The sequence below is a fragment of the Rhinolophus hipposideros genome (genome assembly GCF_964194185.1).
Source record: "Rhinolophus hipposideros genome assembly, chromosome: 20".
In the NCBI taxonomy this organism is placed as follows: Eukaryota; Metazoa; Chordata; class Mammalia; order Chiroptera; family Rhinolophidae; genus Rhinolophus; species Rhinolophus hipposideros.
Window position 1 is genome coordinate 15,073,775 of NC_138066.1, and position 18,134 is coordinate 15,091,908.

At 47.6% G+C, this 18,134-nt stretch overlaps 1 protein-coding gene across 1 annotated transcript in view; it reads right to left on the bottom strand.

The window, feature by feature from the left end:
- Nucleotides 1-3,983: 3,983 nt before the first annotated feature.
- The window catches only part of DOC2B (double C2 domain beta), a 35,604-nt gene continuing 21,453 nt past the window's right edge, over nt 3,984-18,134 (bottom strand). The window contains exons 7-9 of the mRNA XM_081029784.1: nt 8,600-8,681; nt 7,701-7,797; nt 3,984-7,072 (exon numbers count right to left, since the gene is read on the bottom strand). Of these exons, the coding sequence (XP_080885910.1) occupies nt 6,936-7,072; nt 7,701-7,797; nt 8,600-8,681 (316 nt within the window). The 3' untranslated portion in view covers nt 3,984-6,935. The remainder of the gene's footprint in view (nt 7,073-7,700; nt 7,798-8,599; nt 8,682-18,134) is intronic.

The window sequence follows — 18,134 nt, forward strand, 5'->3', positions numbered from 1 at the left end:
GCTAAACCAAGAGTCAGAAAATATTCCTAGGTAGCCATGGGGAGCCACGCTGAAAGCCACCCAGACTTGGGGCTGAGGCCACCATTTTGGATCATTTCTGTGCTGACGGATCAGCTGAGAAAGCGAGTGTGCTGAGGCAGGCCGGTGGAGGAGGGTGCAGAGTGAAGAACAGAACCCAGGAGGCGGTGAGAGATCTTGATTTCTCAGCTGTCTGACTCCCACAATGCAGTACATTCACACTGGCTCACACCTGGCCCCTGGGAAGCCATACAAATGCTCCCCAGTTGCACGTCTTTTCCAGATAAGAGATCTGGCCCGGCCGTAGCCAGGGGACGCACAGAAGTGAAATGGGGCTTGTGACAGATGGGAGCCCATTGGGCAAAGATGAGAGCTGCATTCAGTCAAGACTGACAGCAAGGACCCTGAGGGTGAGCCCTGGGAGGTCTTTCCTGGCTAGTTCTGGGAGCTTGGGGGCAAGGGAGACGGAACCTGCAAGGGACCTGGGCGTCTTCTACGAGGCCTGACAACATCATCTGCTTCATTCAGCTGCATAGTGTAGAAATTAGAGTATGGATTCTGGAGCCATAAGGATTGGCTTTAAACCCCAGCTCTACCCCTTACTTATACTTGAGCATGCTCCTCTGTTCCTAATTTTTCCATCTGTAAAGTGGGGATTAAAACAGTATCTCATAATTATGAGGATTAAATGAGTACAACACGTAGAGCAGTCTGCATGTCTTACTGAGAGCTCTCTATAAGTGTTATTGCTTCTAATATTGTAATTCTGGCACTTTCTGGTCCCTGTTATTTTCTTAGTCTTGAAGGACTCCCTTCCCTGCTGAAATGGCATAGGAACTAAATAGCACAGGTCTGCTCCTAAATGGTCCTTTTCTTTTTACTCCCTCTGTTCAGGGCTTGGCGGGTAGACCTATGGAGCTGCTGCCTTATTGTGGTGGAATATTTAAGGGGAGAGTGGAGTCTCTGGAGGAGGCTGCCACACCATCGCCTCTGCCGGGACTGTAGCACCCTGGGCCATTGGAGACTGTTCCAGTGTGAACTTGTGAACAAGAAGTGTCCAGGGCAGGTCTCAGGATCCACAGAGAGCAATGCAGCTCCCAGAAACCATGTATGCCCACGTCCCACCCCTCACTTGTCCCCGTGTCACACAGCCAGGACTTTACAGCCTCAGGATTGAACTCTGAGCCTTCTGTCAGTCTTACCATTAGTGCTCTACCTCCTCTTCACCCACCTTTAGACTCGTTCCATACAGTTTTCCTGGCTGGGAGACGGTCCATTTAACAGTCTCGTAAAAGAGCCTAGCACAATGCCTATTCATGCCCCAATGAATCTTAGCGATCAGGAGTAATACTACTACACTGGCTCCACTGGACAAGTCTGCATTCTTGTCCCCATTGCTGCTGGCCCTGGATGTGGGGACATGCCCCTCATGCTGTGATTTGTCCCTAGACCCCTCTTCAGCCCCTGCCTGGAGCCCTCCCCAGGGAGTGGGCACTGGAGAGATACAGCCATGCTGGGCTGCCACTTCCCCTGGTGCCCTGTGTGCAGTGGACCAGTGTGGCTGGCCTCCCTGACTCCTGCCTGCCTTTTCAGCTCTTCCCGGACCCATTCCTGCCACCCCTTTTCTTCCCTTCCTGCTCAGTTCCCCTCGGCCTTCCTTTTCTCGTTCTTCTCCTTTCTCCCCCGCCTGTTCTTACTCCCTCCCTTTCAGGATATCCCTATTCAGGATAACCTTGTGGTACCTGGAGTCCTTTCTTATCTGTACCCCAGGCGTCTTTGGAGCTAACATGAGTCTTGTGCACACTGGGCTTAGAGCCAACATATCATAATCTCATGCTCTAGACACATGATTTAGCTCCTTTCAAACAATGTCCATGGTGGCAACTTTTAAGCCATTCATTCAACAAATACTTATTAGAAGCATGCTCTATGCTCAGTCGTAGTCTGGGGTTACTGGGGTAAATAAGACAGATGTGGCCCCAACTTTCATGAAGGTTGCTGACGGGAGACAGGAATGTTCAAATACACAGATGGTTTTGTTGATAAGTGCCATGAAGAAAAGAAAGCAGGGTGATGTGGGAGAAAGTGACTGAGGGTGTCAGGGCAGGCCTCACAAAGAGGTGACCGGAGTTGAGACCCAGACGATCAGATTGCATCAGAACACCAGGCAGTGTTCTTTGTCAGAAATAACAGGATCTGACTCTGGTTAACAAGGAATGCACTGGAAGGGTATCAGGTAGTTCAGAGAACGGGCGGGAGGCCTAGAAAATTAGGCCGGTACAGAGGTGGTTGCTAAGGGAGACGGGTGGCCAGAACCTTGATCAAAGTCATGTCTCAGCAGGCTCTGGTTAGGACCCAGCCACCACTGCTCTGGATACTGGACGGAATTTGGACCTTGAACCCTGGACCCACTGGCATGCCACCACAAGAGGGACCTCTGCCCCAGACCACAGGTTTGTTCTCTACTGGGTGGCCTGTTAGAAACGAAGTCAGCTCCCATCTCACGAAGGGTGAAAGCCAGCCTTTAACTATAAAGACTTGATCTGGTCTCTTGTGTCTCCATGCCCTCATCTATTGCTCTTCCCTTGCCTCACTCTGCTCCAGCCACATGGGCCTTCTTTTCTTTTTTTTTTAAAAGATTTTATCAGGGAAGGGGAACAGGATTTTATTGGGGAACAGTGTGTACTTCCAGGACTTTTTCCAGATGAAGTTGCTGTCCTTTCAGTCTTAGTTGTGGAGGGTGCAGCTCAGCTCCAGGTCCAGTTGCCGTTGCTAGTTGCAGGGGGCGCAGCCCACCATCCCCTGCGAGAGTCGAACTGGCAACCTTGTGGTTGAGAGGATGCGCTCCAACCAACTGAGCCATCCAGGAGCTCAGCGGCAGCTCAGCTCAAGGTGTCATGTTCAATCTTAGTTGCAGGGGGCCGCAGCCAACCATCCCTTGCGGGAGTCCAAGTGAACCGGCAACTTTGTGGTTGAGAGCCCATGTGGGAATCGAACCGGCAGCCTTTGGAGTTAGGAGCATGGAGCTCCAACCACCTGAGCACCGGGTCGGCCTCCACATGGGCCTTCTTGCCATTCGTTACACCAAACCTGCCCCACCTACAGGGGCACTGGCTGTCTCCACTTGGAACACTCTTCCCCAAGTATCCTCAGAGCTCCTTCCCTCACCCCCTCCAAGTCTTAGCTAGACGTTATCTTCTCTGGAGGCCCCCCTCATCTCCCTATTTAAGCCCAACCTTCCCGGTTCACATGATTCCTTTATGCCCATCCTTTTTTTCTTGTCATCTTTTAACATATTATTATATTTACTTTTTACTGACTCTCTTGCTGATGAATCTGCCCTAGGTGCCTCGACCAGTGTCTGGTGTTAAATACTCCATAGCTGTTTGTTGAATGGGTGGTTGATAGCATGGAATGCTGATCCTCGTGTAAAAAGTCTTGGGAGGCATGAGTTGAATTCTGGTTCTATCACGTCCAACTGTGTGATTCTGCACAAATATTTTAACCTCTGTGAATCTCAGTTTCCCCATCTGTAATGGGAACCTACCTCAAATGGGTTCTTGGTGAAGAGTAAATGAGAAAATGTTCCGAGTAAGCCCCAGTTGCCATTCTCTCCTTTCCTGTCCACTCATTCCAATCTATTAAAAGGAGTCTCCCAGCCGGCCTGGTGGTTCAGGTGGTTGGAGCACCGTGCTCCTAATGCCAAGCTCGCCGGTTCGATTTCCACATGGGCCAGGGAGCTGCGCTCTCTATAGCTAAGATTGTGAACAGCCCTGGAGCTGGGCTACCGTGTGCCGCTACGCTAGCGACCAACTGCCTCAGCCAGGAGGGAGTGCAAGGCTCATAACACCAGCATGGGCCAGGGAGCTGTGTCCTACACAACTAGACTGAGAAACAACGGCTTGAACTGGAGGGTGTGGGGGAGGTGGAAGAAAGGGAAGAAAAAGAAGTCTCCCAAGCCAATATGATCGCAATGAACGTTTCCATTTACTTTGGATTATATGTCATTATAAATATTAACAAATAAGACTTAAAAAGGACAACTTTGGGTAGGTCAGACGAAAATACAAAAGTTGTGTGTGGGGCTGCAGTTAAGGTTCGATTTCTGCAGCCATCACATGGTAGCAAAACGGTATTAAGCAGTGCACGAGTCTGCATCGACGACAGCTTAGAGTCCATGCATTCATTGGGAGGTTCTCTCGGTTGAGAAGGAACAAAGGCTGGACATGCACGGGCCGGGAGGTGCAGTTCCTCGCTCTCGCCACTAGAGGTCAGGCGGTTACCGCTTCAGGGTTGGAAGACGGGCCCGTTGGGGATTGGCTAGTGGTGGTGGTGGGTGGGGCGGGGACCTGGAAGGGAGGTGGGGTGGAGGTGGATGCAGCGCATCGGACGACGCCCTAATTACTGACACCTGACTTTGAAATGACTCTTCTCAAGGAGCTTTTTCTTTTACAGAGATACAATCTGCAAGGGGTCTAGAACAGTGCCAGGGTTCTGGTGAAGGTCCTGTCGCTTCCTGGGAGCCCTCCTGCGCCCCATCCTCCGCTTGAGCTGCCTGTCAGGAAGCCCTGCCTCCCTGCCATAGTCCCTGTGGTCAGCTGGGACCATCTTTCAGGGAAGTCTACACTTGCACAGCCTGAGGCAGTAGAGGGCCCTGGACTGGGTGCCAGCAGTCCTGGGTTCTTGTCCCCACTGGGTTTCAGTTTCCCTACGTATCTAATAAGGAAGTTGTACTAGGTGACCCACAGCCCCTTCCAGCTTTCCATTCAGCATTTCCATGTCTTCACAGAGAGGCTGTGAGGCTTATCTCTGAACGAGGCCCTCGGAAAGGCAAATTTAAGAACGTACCCAGAGCTCATCCAGAAGCAAGTGTGAAGATTCATTAAGACGACGCACGTAAAACTCTTAACATACACAAAGCCAGAATTCTTAAAGATGGGAAAACCAAGGCTCCATGACCAGCGAAAGTTGCCAGGTACTGTGTGGGGGCTGGAGTCCCAAGTTCCCTGCAAACGGGGAAAGGGCTGATGGGCACTTGGTGGGATTTGAATCATCACCCCAGGCCTCAGATGGTGGTGTGCTTTATGTTTGCAGCAGAAGGTCCAAACCCTGTGCTCTTGCTGCTAGTGTGGGTATGGGTGGGCAGCAGGCAGGGGTGAGCCTTAGGCAGGCGGCTAGCAGGACCTCTCATTGTGAGCCCAGCACCTTACCTTCCCCTGAAGTGTGTTGTCCAGAGCTCTGGGTTGGGGGTGGGGCAGGGGCCATGAAGCCTGATTCACCCCCCTGTGGTAAGGCTGGAAGGCCTTGGGCAGGTCATTTTCCTTATGTGGGCTCTATTTCCCATCAGTGCAGTGATAGGTTGAACACAGAAATTCCTTGGTTATGCATTTGTTCATCCAGCATTCCTGAAGGCCCCTCGGTAGGCAGAAAAATCTGGGGTTTCAGACCTGGGCTCCAACCCTTCAACCCTTCCCTGACTCAGGGTGCTGACAAACCCACCAGGAAGGGTGTTTCCCTTTCCGCTTTCCCCGAAACAAGGCCCTGGACTGCTGCCCAGTATTCCTGAGAGGGACATCAGTGGCCACAGTAGGGTCAGGATGCAGGGGCAACCACCTGGGGTCCTCCCACCACCCAGCTCCGAACCCAGAAGAGCCCAGGAGGGAGGCAGGGGAAGGGAAGAGGAGGGCAAGGAGGACATTTGCTTCCTTTCGTACAAAACAAAGGACCCTTTCTCTCCCCCTGACTACAGCTGATTTGATGCTTAAGTGGGAAGAATGAGAGGCAGGATCCAGCCTCCAGGTTCCTCCGGAGAAGAAAGACATCCAAGGTAAGGGAACTGGGTCTGAGGACTGAACTTGACCCTGCACCAACCTCAGTTTCACCACTGTACTTCCAGTATGCCTTTCACTTCCCCCAAAGCTATGAGCCCAGACTGGCCTGGCAGCCAGGGGTGGGGAGGGAGAAGGGCTGGGGGCCATTGCCTCTGACCCCCAGATAAACCCTAGGTCCCTCACAGCACCCCTGGCCTAATCACCGTTCTCTCCCCTCCAGGCCTATGCAGACCATTCCCACTGCCAGCACTGCCCTTCCCTTTGCCTGCCTAGAAACTCCACTATCCTTTAAGGCCTTGCTAAAGCATCACCTCCTCTGGGAAGCCCTCCCTGCTCCCCCAGCAGAAAGCACTCACTGTTGGGCCAGGCTGGCCTTGGCATTCCTCAGTCCCTGTTGTAATGGTTTGTTTTCAGCTCCCTGACTAGATGGGAACTGCACTAGGGCAGGCCCTGGAGCTCAGTCATCCCCAGGGGCTTGTGAAATCACCGAGTGAAGCATTTGCCAATTGAAACATGTTCACTGGGAACTTCTGGGAACTTCACCAGACTGCTGGCTCTCAGGTCAACTTTTTTCCACCTGCCCAGTCATGCTAGAGATGAATGGATGTAGCCAGAGTCCTGTCCTGCCCACAATCTCCTCCCGCCATGTACCTCTTCCTAATGCTCCTCTCAGGAGTTCTCACTGGCCCTGCGAGGGCACCCCTGTACTCCTGTTCTCTCAGCCTGGGGCCCCCTGTGACCTTCTGCTGACTTTTAGTAGGGTCCTTGTAGGGTCCTTGTCCCTGGACAGCCCCACCCACTTCCCTGGGGTGGGTGCTAAGGCCAAGCTCCTCTCTTCCCACCTCTGGCCTCATCAGGCCCCAGGAGCTGAAAGAAGGCCCGCTCTGTCCTCGCTGTCTCTCGGAGTGGCTGGGTCCTCCATGGCCTCCAAGTGGGGGCTGCAGTGGTTCTGTGTCTGAGCAGGTGTCCTGGATTTCCCCCAACATGGGGGCCAAGGCCCTTGGTGGCAGCTGAGGAAGCCCAGGGCCAGGTCTGGGCTGGGCCAGGTGACACGTAGGGGTGGGTGTGGCAGCAGGTGGGGGCCGGTCAATCGCTGAGCACAGCCCCAGGGAGCTCATTGGTGAGCGTGTGCCAGCGCTCTATCCGCTTGTCCTTGTTCTTCAGGCAGTCAAACCAGTGCTTCAGGCGCTCGCCCTTGGCGTTGATGCCCAGAACCACACCACCTACAGGAGGGGAGTTAAGGGGGCAGGTCCTCCCATGGGCCCATCCGCAGTGCGCCAACCACCCCTTCCTAGATTCCATGCTCTAAGGCCAGAACCTCCATCTTACCCACCGGGCTCTGAAGGTGGACAGTGTTCTGACTGCCATCCCACACTCTTGGTTCCCCAGATCAGGGCCTGGGGATCCTGCTCTTCCTCTACCCAGGACCAGAGCAGTACTGGGGCAGAGTGCAGTGGCATGTGTTAGGGGACAAAGGATGGAGGCAAAAGAGCAAGAAAGGGCCAGGGCAGTTCTACTATGCACAGCCCCCAAGTCTACCAGGGCTTCTGGGCCACAAGGGCTCAGAGTTCAGCCTGAGGCACTGACCATCACCACCTCTCACTTCTGCTCCACAGACTGCTGTGTGACCCTCCAGGCCTCTTTCCCTCTCTGGGCCTGTTTCTTCCTCTGTCATATGGGGTCAGGCTGAATAATGTCTGAAGCCCCTCAGGTGTGGGAGCAGCTGGTCTATGGCCCCAGATTTCCCCAGAGGCCAGGAAGGCAAGGCCGTGGCCTGCTTTAGGGCTACTGCCATTCACTGAAATCAGAATGGGCATGTGGCCAAACGACATTCTTGTCATGTCCTCTTACCAATGAAATCGTTGGATTTCCCAATGTCGTAATCCCAAACAGTGACCTCCAGGGTCTTCTTGGCCAGGTCCCCATGCTTAATCTCGTAACAGAACTCCTGGTGGCCAGAAGGGAACAGTCAGGGCCAATGCCACATGGCCAGGAGGGCTCTGAGGTATGGTGAGGGCATGAACCAAGGGAGGGGTGGGTAAATGGGAGGGTGGTCAGTGCATGGTGGTGGACAATGGTGGTTTCTCATCCACCTTATCCACGTCTGCCTGAGAGCCTGGCTGGGGTCCTCAGGGTCCCTTTCACTCTAACCCACCTGCCCCTTCGTCACTGAAGCCTCTCTCTCAAGATCCCCCGAGAGCCTCCTTCGTGCCAAATCAATTCACATTCGGCAACCTTGGCGTGCATGACCTCTCTTGGGTCTGGCTTTGCTGACCACTCCCTTCTTTGTGGAACCTTCTCTCCCTCTGGTTTCCATGGTGCTCCAACACCTGGTACCACCCTCAATCTCTGGGAGCATCTCTTCAGTCTCCTCTGTTTGTCCTTGCGTCACTCAGGCTCTGCCCAAGGCCTCTGTGCTCCTTGCCCTGATCACGTCCCCCCCAGAGCTTCCCCCATCTCCCTCACCCCTCCCCCTCCTGCTGCTGGGTTCCCCCACTTCCAATTCCACATCCAGTGTGGCCACAATCATCACTTCCATCCATCCTCTGCTCTTTCCAGGCCAGCCTCTCCCCTCCATCTGCACAACCTGGTTCAGATTGGCCTGTGCCTCTCCCTGGCCCCCATGGCTGGGGGCTCTCCTATTAGCCCTTCCCCACCCTCTCTTCTCACCCTCCAAACTCCCACAGTGACCCGTGAAAACCCAGTCCCTCCCAGGCGCCCTGTCTTGTGGCTTCACCAGCCCCTTGTACCTCATTGAACTCTGGGTTCAGGGTCTTCTTCTTTACTGCTGTCTTATGTTTGGATTTCTTGTCCACATCTGGCTTCAGGTATCTGGAATTATAACCGATGGATAGGCAGAGGGTGGGGAGAAGCTGTGGGTACAGATGGAGCTAGCAGGGCTTGGAAGAGCTTTTTGTCCCTGGAGAGATATTCCTGGGTCCCCCCTGTTCATCCTAATCATCATATTCCCCAGCACTACTTTGTGGCAAAGGTGGGCGGTCAGCTACAGAGGGAGAAACAAGCGGTTTCTTCATTACCTGGACAGACTTCCGTTCACATGCCCTTTCCTGCAATTAACCATGGAGCCCCCTCCTTCTCTCTAGGAAAGAGGATATTCCTTGTTTCTGCAAGTCTGATTTTCACAAAGCTCACATTTTTCACCAGAAAAACATTTTTAGCAGAGTTGGTCCCTTGTTAGAGCTTTTTTTTTTTTTTTTTTTTTTTTTTATGGCAGACTTACTGAGCTATAATTCACATACTATAAACTTCATCTTCCTAAAGGGTAAAATACAGCAGTTTTTAGTATATCCCCAGAGTTACGCAGCCATTTCCACTACCTCATTGGAGCCTTGAGGAAGGACAGTGACAATAATGCTTCCCCAACAGAGAGGGAAGCCCGGCTTGGGAGCCAGCCCCTCCACAGGCATTATTAGCTCCTTAGACATTGATGCAGGACAGCTGTCTTTATTGGAGGCTCAGCGAGGTAAAGGGACTTGCCCAAGGTCACACGGCTGCTCAGCACAGGGCTGGTGTTCAGAAGGCAGAACAGGAGGCCCAGACCCTCTCCTTGGCAGAACCCCTCTCATCCTGTCCCTGCATAGATAATTGATTGACAACTGCTCTGCCCCTGCTGAGAGATCTCTAGAGGTGAGGCCCGCATCTGTCTCACCCATCACCAGCTTCCTGGGACCCAGCTCAGTGCCTGGCACTGGGTAGGTCAATACACATCTATTGAAGGAATGACTAAATTCCTAGAAGTGAAATTGCCCATCCAGAGTCACACACGTCAAGCTTCCTGCTTCGTTTTGCCAAACCGCCCTCCAGAAACGCCATACAGTTGATACACAGTGCCCTTGACAAAATTGAGTACCATCATCTTTAAAATCCTTGCTAGGGCTGGCAGCATCATGGCAGAGTGAGAAGACTCCTTTGTTTCTCTCTGTACATTTACAAGTCGGATGACTAGAACAACAAAGGATCCTCATTGGATTGAGTAGGGGAGGTGGGTCAGGGGAAGGATAGGGATGGTGGCTGCAGATGCAGTTTGGCACCCACCACGGCTCCAGCGAGCGTGGCACTGATGTAGAAGTCGCGCTGCAGCCCTCATACTACAGCCTAGAGTGTAAGAGGGGCAGAAACAGTGTTCCCCTGGGAAAAGGCCTCACCTCTCCCTATCATGGCAGACCTCCATAGGAGTGGCTGGGAAGCCTTACAGAGCACAGGGGTGCCAACAGCCATTGCTGGCAGGGGGTAAAACTGCGAGATCATGAACTTGCCTCCTTTGCCCCACCCATCCTAACAGCCCGGTAAAGATAGTAGAGAAGACCCAAACAGCACAGTGGTGCCAACCGCCACTGTTGGCAGGGCCAGAGCTGCGAAACACCAGTGTGCTCTCCCTGCCACACCCATCCCAGCAGAGCCTGGTAGAGGCAGTTGAGATGCCTCCAGAAACACAGTGGGACCAGTGACCATTAGTAAAAAGGAGGCAGTGCTGGGAACGCCCCAAACCGGTTCTCCACACCCACCACAGTGGTGATGCCGCATAACCAAGGTGAGCTGTCACAGAGGGGACACCCACCATCCCAGTGGGTATGTGGCATTTTCCTTAACTGAAGTGACACTACTCTACTGTGATCCCAGAAGCACAAATAGTGCAGGTAAAAGAAAACAAAACTTGTGCTATAACACCATCTACTGGAAAACAAAAGAAAGTACCCTACCTATCAATGTGCTGAATTGAGAGCAAAACAGTATCTAAACAAGAAATGAGTCCACTACCTCAAATGAGCAGGCAGAGAAACAACCCATCAAATACCATGAACAACCAAGGTAGCATGGCAGCACAGGAAAAAAATGAAAAGTTTCCAGAAACCACATTCAAAGTCATGGAAGACTGTGACTTAAATGGCAGAGAATTTAAGATTGCAGTTATGAAGCAGCTTAACAAGATACAAGAGAACTCAGGCCGTTCAATGAGCTCAGGAATAAAATTAATGAACAAAAGGGGTACTTTACCAAAGAGAATGAAACTATAAAAAAGAACCAAATTCTGGAGCTGAAGAACTCAATAAATGAGATGAGGAATGCATTAGACAGCACTGGAAATAGAGCAGGCAAGATGGAAAAGAGAATTAGAGAGCTCAAAGATAGAAACTTAGAAATAACCCATGAGGAGGAGAGAGAACTGAGAGTTAAAAAATAATAATAAAAGAACTCTATGAAAACTATCTGACTCCATTAGAAAGAGCAACATAAGGATAATGGGTATACCAGGAAGCGAAGAGAGGGAGAAGGGAACAGAGAGCCAACTCAAAGAAATAATTGATAAGAACTTTCCAAGCCTATGGAAAGAACTGGACTTTAGAACAGAAGAAAGTAACAGAGCATCTAATTATATCAATAAAAAAAGACCTCCAAGACACATTTTATTTAAACTGTCAAAAATTAATAACAAATAATTCTCAAGGCAGCCAGGGAAGAAAAGACTGTAACCTACAAAAGAAACCCTGTTAGATTATCATCAGATTTTTCAGTAGAAACATCATAAGACAGGAGAGAGTGGAAGGAAATATTCAAAATATCAAAACGAGAGGAACCATCAGCCAAAGATAATATATCCGGAAAAATTATCTTTTAGATATGGAGAAAGAAAGACTTTTCCTGACAAACAAAAGCTGAGAGAATTTACCATAAGACCTGAATTACAAGAAATGTTTAAAGGAGCTCTTCTATCAAAAACAAAAAGACAAAAGTATACAGAACTTTGAGTATGATGACTAACAGACGGGCAGGAAAATGCAACTCTACTTCAGAATACGATATTAAACAATTATAAAGGTTTAAGGGGGAAACGGGGGCATTAGAAATAACTATAACTTCAGTGGCCGATGGCTCAGTTGGTTAGAGAGTGAGCTCTTAATGGCAGGGTTGCTGGTTCGATTCCTGCATGGGATGGTGGGCTGCGCCCCCTGCAACTAAAGATTGAAAACGGCGACTGGACTTGGAGCTGAGCTGTGCCCTCCACAACTAGATTGAAGGACAACGACTTGGAGCTGAAGGGCCCTAGAGAAACACACTGTTCCCCAATTAAACACACACACACACACACACACACACACATACACACAACAACAAACTATAATTACTGCAATTAGGTAACCAGTGTACAACATAAAAAGATAATTTGTGACAGCAAAATCATAAAAGGGAAGGGAGAAAGAGACTGAACATGTATAGATGAATGAAGATAAGAGGCAGTAAGAATAAAAGGGCTATTGCATGTATGAGACATTGTACACAACCCTAATGGTAACTACAAAACAAAAATCCAGAGCTGAGACATGAAACATAAAAGAAAACAGAGACAAAAAAAGTCATAGAAAACTGCCAAATGCAAATAGCAGACAGAATCACAATGAAAAAGAAACAATGGAGACACAGAGAACCCAGAAAACAAAAGATAAGATGGCTGTAGTAAGTCTTCATATATCAATAATTACCCTAAATGTAAATAGACTGAACTCACCAATCAAAAGGTAAAGAGTAGCGGGATGGATTAAAAAACAAAGACCCAGCTATATGTTACCTGCAGGAGACTCATCTCAGCTCCAAAGGTAAACATAAGCTCAAAGTGAAGGGGTGGAAAATGATACTCCAAGCAAATAACATCCAGAGAAAAGTTGGGGTGTAGCAGTAGTTAAATCAGACAAAATAGATTTCAAGATAAAAAAGGTAACAAAAACCAAAAATGGACATTTTATAATGATAAAGGGGACAATTCATTAAGAAGACACACTTGTCAGTATATATTCACCCAACCTGAGAACACCAAAAAATATAAAGCAATTTCTAACAGACCTAATGGTAGAAACTGACAAAAATACAATTATAGTAAGGGACCTGAATACCTCACTTACAGGAATGAATAGATCATCCAGACAGAAAGTCAATAAGGAAATACCAGCATTAAATGACACGAGACCAAATGGACTTAACTGATATTTATAGATCTTCCCATCCTGAAACAACAAAATACTTATTCTTTTCAAGTGCTCATGGAACAATTCTCAAGGATAAACCACATGTTGGGGCACAAAACTAGTCTCAATAAACTTAAGAATGAAATAACATCAACCATATTTTCCAATCACAATACTGTGAAACTGGAAATTAACAAGGAGAAATCTGGAAAAACCATAAATGTGTGGAGATTAAACAACTTGCTACTGAACAACTATTGTATCAAAGAAGAAATAAGAGGTCAAAATACATAGAAACAAATGAAAATGAAAATAAAACATACCAAAATTTTGGGGATGCAACAAAAGTGGTACTAAGAGGGAATTTTATAGATTTATAGGTCTACCTCAAGAAACAAAAATCCTAAATAACCTACCATTACACCTTAAAAAATCAGAAAAAGAAGACTAAATGAAGCCCAAAGTCAGTAGAAGGAAGGAAATAATAAAACCAGAGCGTGAATGAAATAGAGAACAAAAAGACAATAGAAAAAAATCAATGAAACAAAGAGCTGTTTCTTTGAAAAGATAAACAAAATTGACAAACCTCTGGCTAGACTCACTAAGGAGAAAAGACAGAAGACTCAAATAGAAATGAAGAGAAGTTACAACGGACAATACAGAAATACAAAGGATTATACAAGAATACTGTGAAAGGCTATATACTACATTTGATAACCTAGAAGAAACGGACAAATTCTTAGGCTACAACCTTCCCAGATTTAATCATGAAGTAGAAAACCTAAATAGACTGATCACTAGTAAGGAAATTCAAACAGTAATAATAATAATAAAAAACCTCCTCAAAAACAAAAGTCCAGGACGAGATGGCTTCACTGATGAGTTTTACCATTCAAAGAAGATTTAATATCAATCCTTCTCAACCTCTTCCCAAAAATTGAAGAAGAATGCTTTCCAACTCATTTTATGAGGCCAACATTACCCTGATACCAAACCCAGGTAAGGGCAACACAAGAAAAGAAAATTACAGGCCAATATCATTGATGGACTTGGATGAAAAGATCCTAAACAAAATACTAGTAAACTGACTATAATACCTTAAAAGGATCATACTGAAGTAGGATTCATTCCAGCGATGCAAGGATAGTTCAACATCTGCAAATCAGTCAATTTGACATACAACATTAACAAAATAAAATATAAAAATCGTATGATCTTATCAATAGATGCAGAAAAAGCATTTAACAAGATACAACATCCACTTACGATAAAAACACTCAATAAAATGGGTATAGAGGAAAACTACCTCAACATAATAAAGGCCATTCATGTATGATGAACCCTCAACTAGCATCATCCTCAGTGGTGAAAAACTGAAAACGTTTCCTTTAAGGATGCCCACTCTTGCCACTGTTATTCAACATAGTACTGGAAGTCCTAGCCAGAGCAGTTAGGCAAGAAAAAGAAATAAAAGGCATCCAAATTGGGAATGAAGAAGTAGAACTGTCACTATTTGCAGATGACCTGATTTTATAGATGGAAAGCCCTAACAACTCTACAAAAAAACTCTTAAAAGCAATAAATATAGTAAAGTTGCAGGATATAAAATCAATATACAAAAATCTGTTGCATCCCTATATACTAATGACAAAATATTAGAAAGAGAAATGAAGAAAACCCATTTGCAATCACAGCAAAAAGAAGATAATACCTAGGAATAAACTTAACAAAGAAGGTGAAGGACCCGTACACTGAAAACCATAATACATTGAAAGAAACTAAAGACATAAAGAAATAGAAAACTATTCCATGTTCATAGATTGGAAGAATCAACATAGTTAAAATGGCCATAAAGCAATATTTAGATTTAATGCAATCCCTATCAAAAGCCTAATGGAATTTTTCACAGACATAGAACAAAAAATCCGCAAATTTGTATGGAATCACAAAAGGCCCTGAATAGTCAAAGCAATCCTGAGAAAAAAGAATAAAGCTAGAGGTATCACACTCCCTGACTTCAAACTGTACTACAAACTATACTACAAAGCTACAGTAATAAAAACAAAATGGTATTGGCAGAAAAACAGATGCACAGACCAATGGAACACAATTGAGAGCCCCAAAATAAACCCACACATATATGGGTAACTACTTTTTGACAAAGGAGCCAAAAACATTCAATGGAGAAAGGCAAGTCTCTTCATTAAATGGTGTTGGGGAAATTGGAAAGCCACATGCAAAAGAATGGAAACTAGACTGCTATCTGACACCATACACAAAAATTAACTCAAAATGGATTAAAGACTTGAATATAAGACCTGAAGCAATACAATACATAAAAGAAAACATATACACTAAACTTGTGGACTTTGATGTCAGAGTTTTTGTGAACTTGACCCCAAGGACAAGGGAAATAAAAGCAAAACTAATAGGGGCAGCCGGATGGCTTAGTTGGCTAGAGCGTGAGCTGTGAACAATCGGGTTGTCGGTTCGACTCTCATATGGGCCAGTGAGCTGTGCCCTCCACAACTAGATTGAAGACAACAAGCTGCCGCGGAGGAGCGGCCGATGGCTCAGTTGGTTGTTAGAGTGCAGGCTCTTAACAACAGGGTTGCCGGTTCAGTTCCCGCATGGGATGGTGGGCTGTGCCCCCTGCAACTAAAGATTGAAAATGGCAACTGGACTTGGAGCTGAGCTGCGCCCTCTACAACTAGATTGAAGGACAACGACTTGGAGCTGATGGGCCCTTGAAAAACACACTGTTCCCCAATATTTCCTGATAAAAAATTTTTAGAAAGCGCAAAAATAAATAAATGGGACTGTATCAAAGTAAAACGCTTCTGCACAGCGAAATCAACAAAACAAAAAGGCAACCAATGGCATGGAAGAAGATACTTTCAAAATGATACCTCTAATAAGGGGCTAATATCCAAAATACATAAAGAACTCACACAACTCAACAACAACAAAAAAATCAAACAATCCAATTAAAAAATGGCACAAGACCTGAATAGACACTTTTTCCAAGGAAGGCACACAGATACATGAAAAAATGTTCATCACTAGCTAAGGGAAATGCAAATCAAAACCACAATGAGCTACCACCTCACCGCCGTTAGAATGGCTGTTATCTGTAAGACAAAAAGCAATGTTTTGGAGAGGCTGTGGAGAAAAGGGAACGCTTGTACACTGCTGGTGGGAATGTAAATTGGTGCAGCCTCTATGGAGAGCAATATGGAGGTTCCTCAAAAAATTAAGCATAGAGTTACCATTTGAGCCAGCAATCCCTTTTCTGGGTATCTACCCCCAAAATTTGGAAACACTTATTTGTAAAGATGTATGCAACCCTATGTTATTGCAGCATTATTTGCAATAGCCAAGACATGGAAACAACCTAAGTGCCCTTTCAAAAGAGGAGAAAATCACTGTGAGTAAATTATGCCTCAATAAGCCTGATTTTTAAAACAAGTTAAGTGGTTCCCTTAAACCCCTCCACCCAGATATGGTGAATTTCTTCAGTTCCTTACAAGCTTCCATATGCTTGTTGAGCATGTTGCTGTTGATTGCTATTTTGTTTTCTGTCTTGTTCTTTGCCTATTTTGCTTTAGTGTGAGAGAAGGGACAAGGGAGCCCCACACAGTGGGGACATCCCTCACGCTGCCTTTGGAAGCCTCTAGAAGGAAAGCTGTTCTAGGATCCCCATGCCCTGAGTGCTGCACGGCCGCTGTCTACCTATTGACCCCAAACCCGGCCACCAGCCTCAGGGCCTCCAGCCACAGATGTTCCCCTAGGATCCTCCTTTGTTCTGCCTCTGGGCCAGCCTTTTGTGCGGTTTGCTCTGACTAGAGCCCCTTGCCTGCCTCACCTCACCACTCCGGTGAGCTCCCTCCCAAGTGTGACCTGGGTAGGCCAGGAGAGTACCCTGGCAGAGCCCGAGGCCTGCCCGGTGGCCTCTCTCCCTCCCTTGCTGTCAGGACCCCCTCATGGACCCCCAGCAGGGCTCATGGAGCTCCCCCAGCAATGTCACCTCTGGTCCCTTCTGTACAGTGACTACTGCTAGCCTAAGGCCCCTAGAAGAAACCAGAGGGCCAGAGAAGGAAGGAGTAGCCCAGGGTGGCACAGCAAGTTGCTTGAGTTTCCTCAGCTCCTCTAGGTGTGACATAGAGGTAGTAATAGACATAACTGTGTAGGGTTATGGGGGTCGGAGGGGGGCGCTGAAGAAGCCCAGCACAGCCCTTGACAGAGCAATTGCTCAGTACCTGTTAATGATTATTACCATCACGGTCACCTCTGGTTTCTTTCCTTTATACTCTGAAGAGCTGGGTTTGGGGTCAACTTTCAGCCTGGGGAAACTGAGGCACATGTCACCTGGGGTGAGGTTTATAAAAAGAAAGGTGCTGACAAAAGGTCTTGGCTCATCTAGTTTTAACCCTCAGCACCTACCATCTGACACTTTCCTTGATGGCTCTCTTCTTGGGGGTCACACAGCTCAGAATCTAACCTGTGCTTTTATTTCTCCTGCTTTTAGTAAGAGGCCCACGGTCCAGGAAGGGGCTTCTCAGAGATAAGGAACCATCAGGAGCCCTTGGCAGCAGCCCTGATGTCTCACCCAGGGAGTTTTAACCAAACGTGAGGTTTCCAGGTCGATGTGGGGGCCCCCCAGTGGAGTGCCATGTGGCTCTGATACAGGGAGCCACCCACATATCCGTTTGTCTTTGAGAGACACGCTGACCTGGCCTGTGGCTGGGTGGTGGGGCATGGTGGCCATGTCCTGCCAGGGCCACCTCTGCCTGACCGTGGGAGATGGCTGGACCATGTGTTGGACCAGCGGAGACCCTGCTTTCTGGGTGACTCAGCACAGGGCCCTGGAGTTCCTGTCAACCTGGCAGGTAGCCGCTGAGCCTGATTTAAACATTTCACAACATTTTGGCTTCAGACTATATTTCCTGCTGTAAGAGAACTCTAGTATCACAGGCACAGGTAGAGGCACCTTGTTCCCCTCTCCATTCTCTTCCCCCTCCGCCCTCCCCAGAGACCACTACAGTGAGAAGCTCTGCAGGGTTTAAGAAATGTCCAGAAATAGCATCACCCTGTGTGCAGCATTTTGCAGTTTGCTTTGGGCTTAGCATGTTTTGGATAGCTGTCCATGTTAATTTGTTTAGTCCTAATTTATTAATTTTAACTGAATAGTATACCATTTGATGCAGATGCCACATTTTACTAATCTATCCCTCTGCTGATGAATGCGTGGCTATTTTCAGTTTATCGCTATGACAAGCAATGCTGCAATGAACAGCTTTCCACC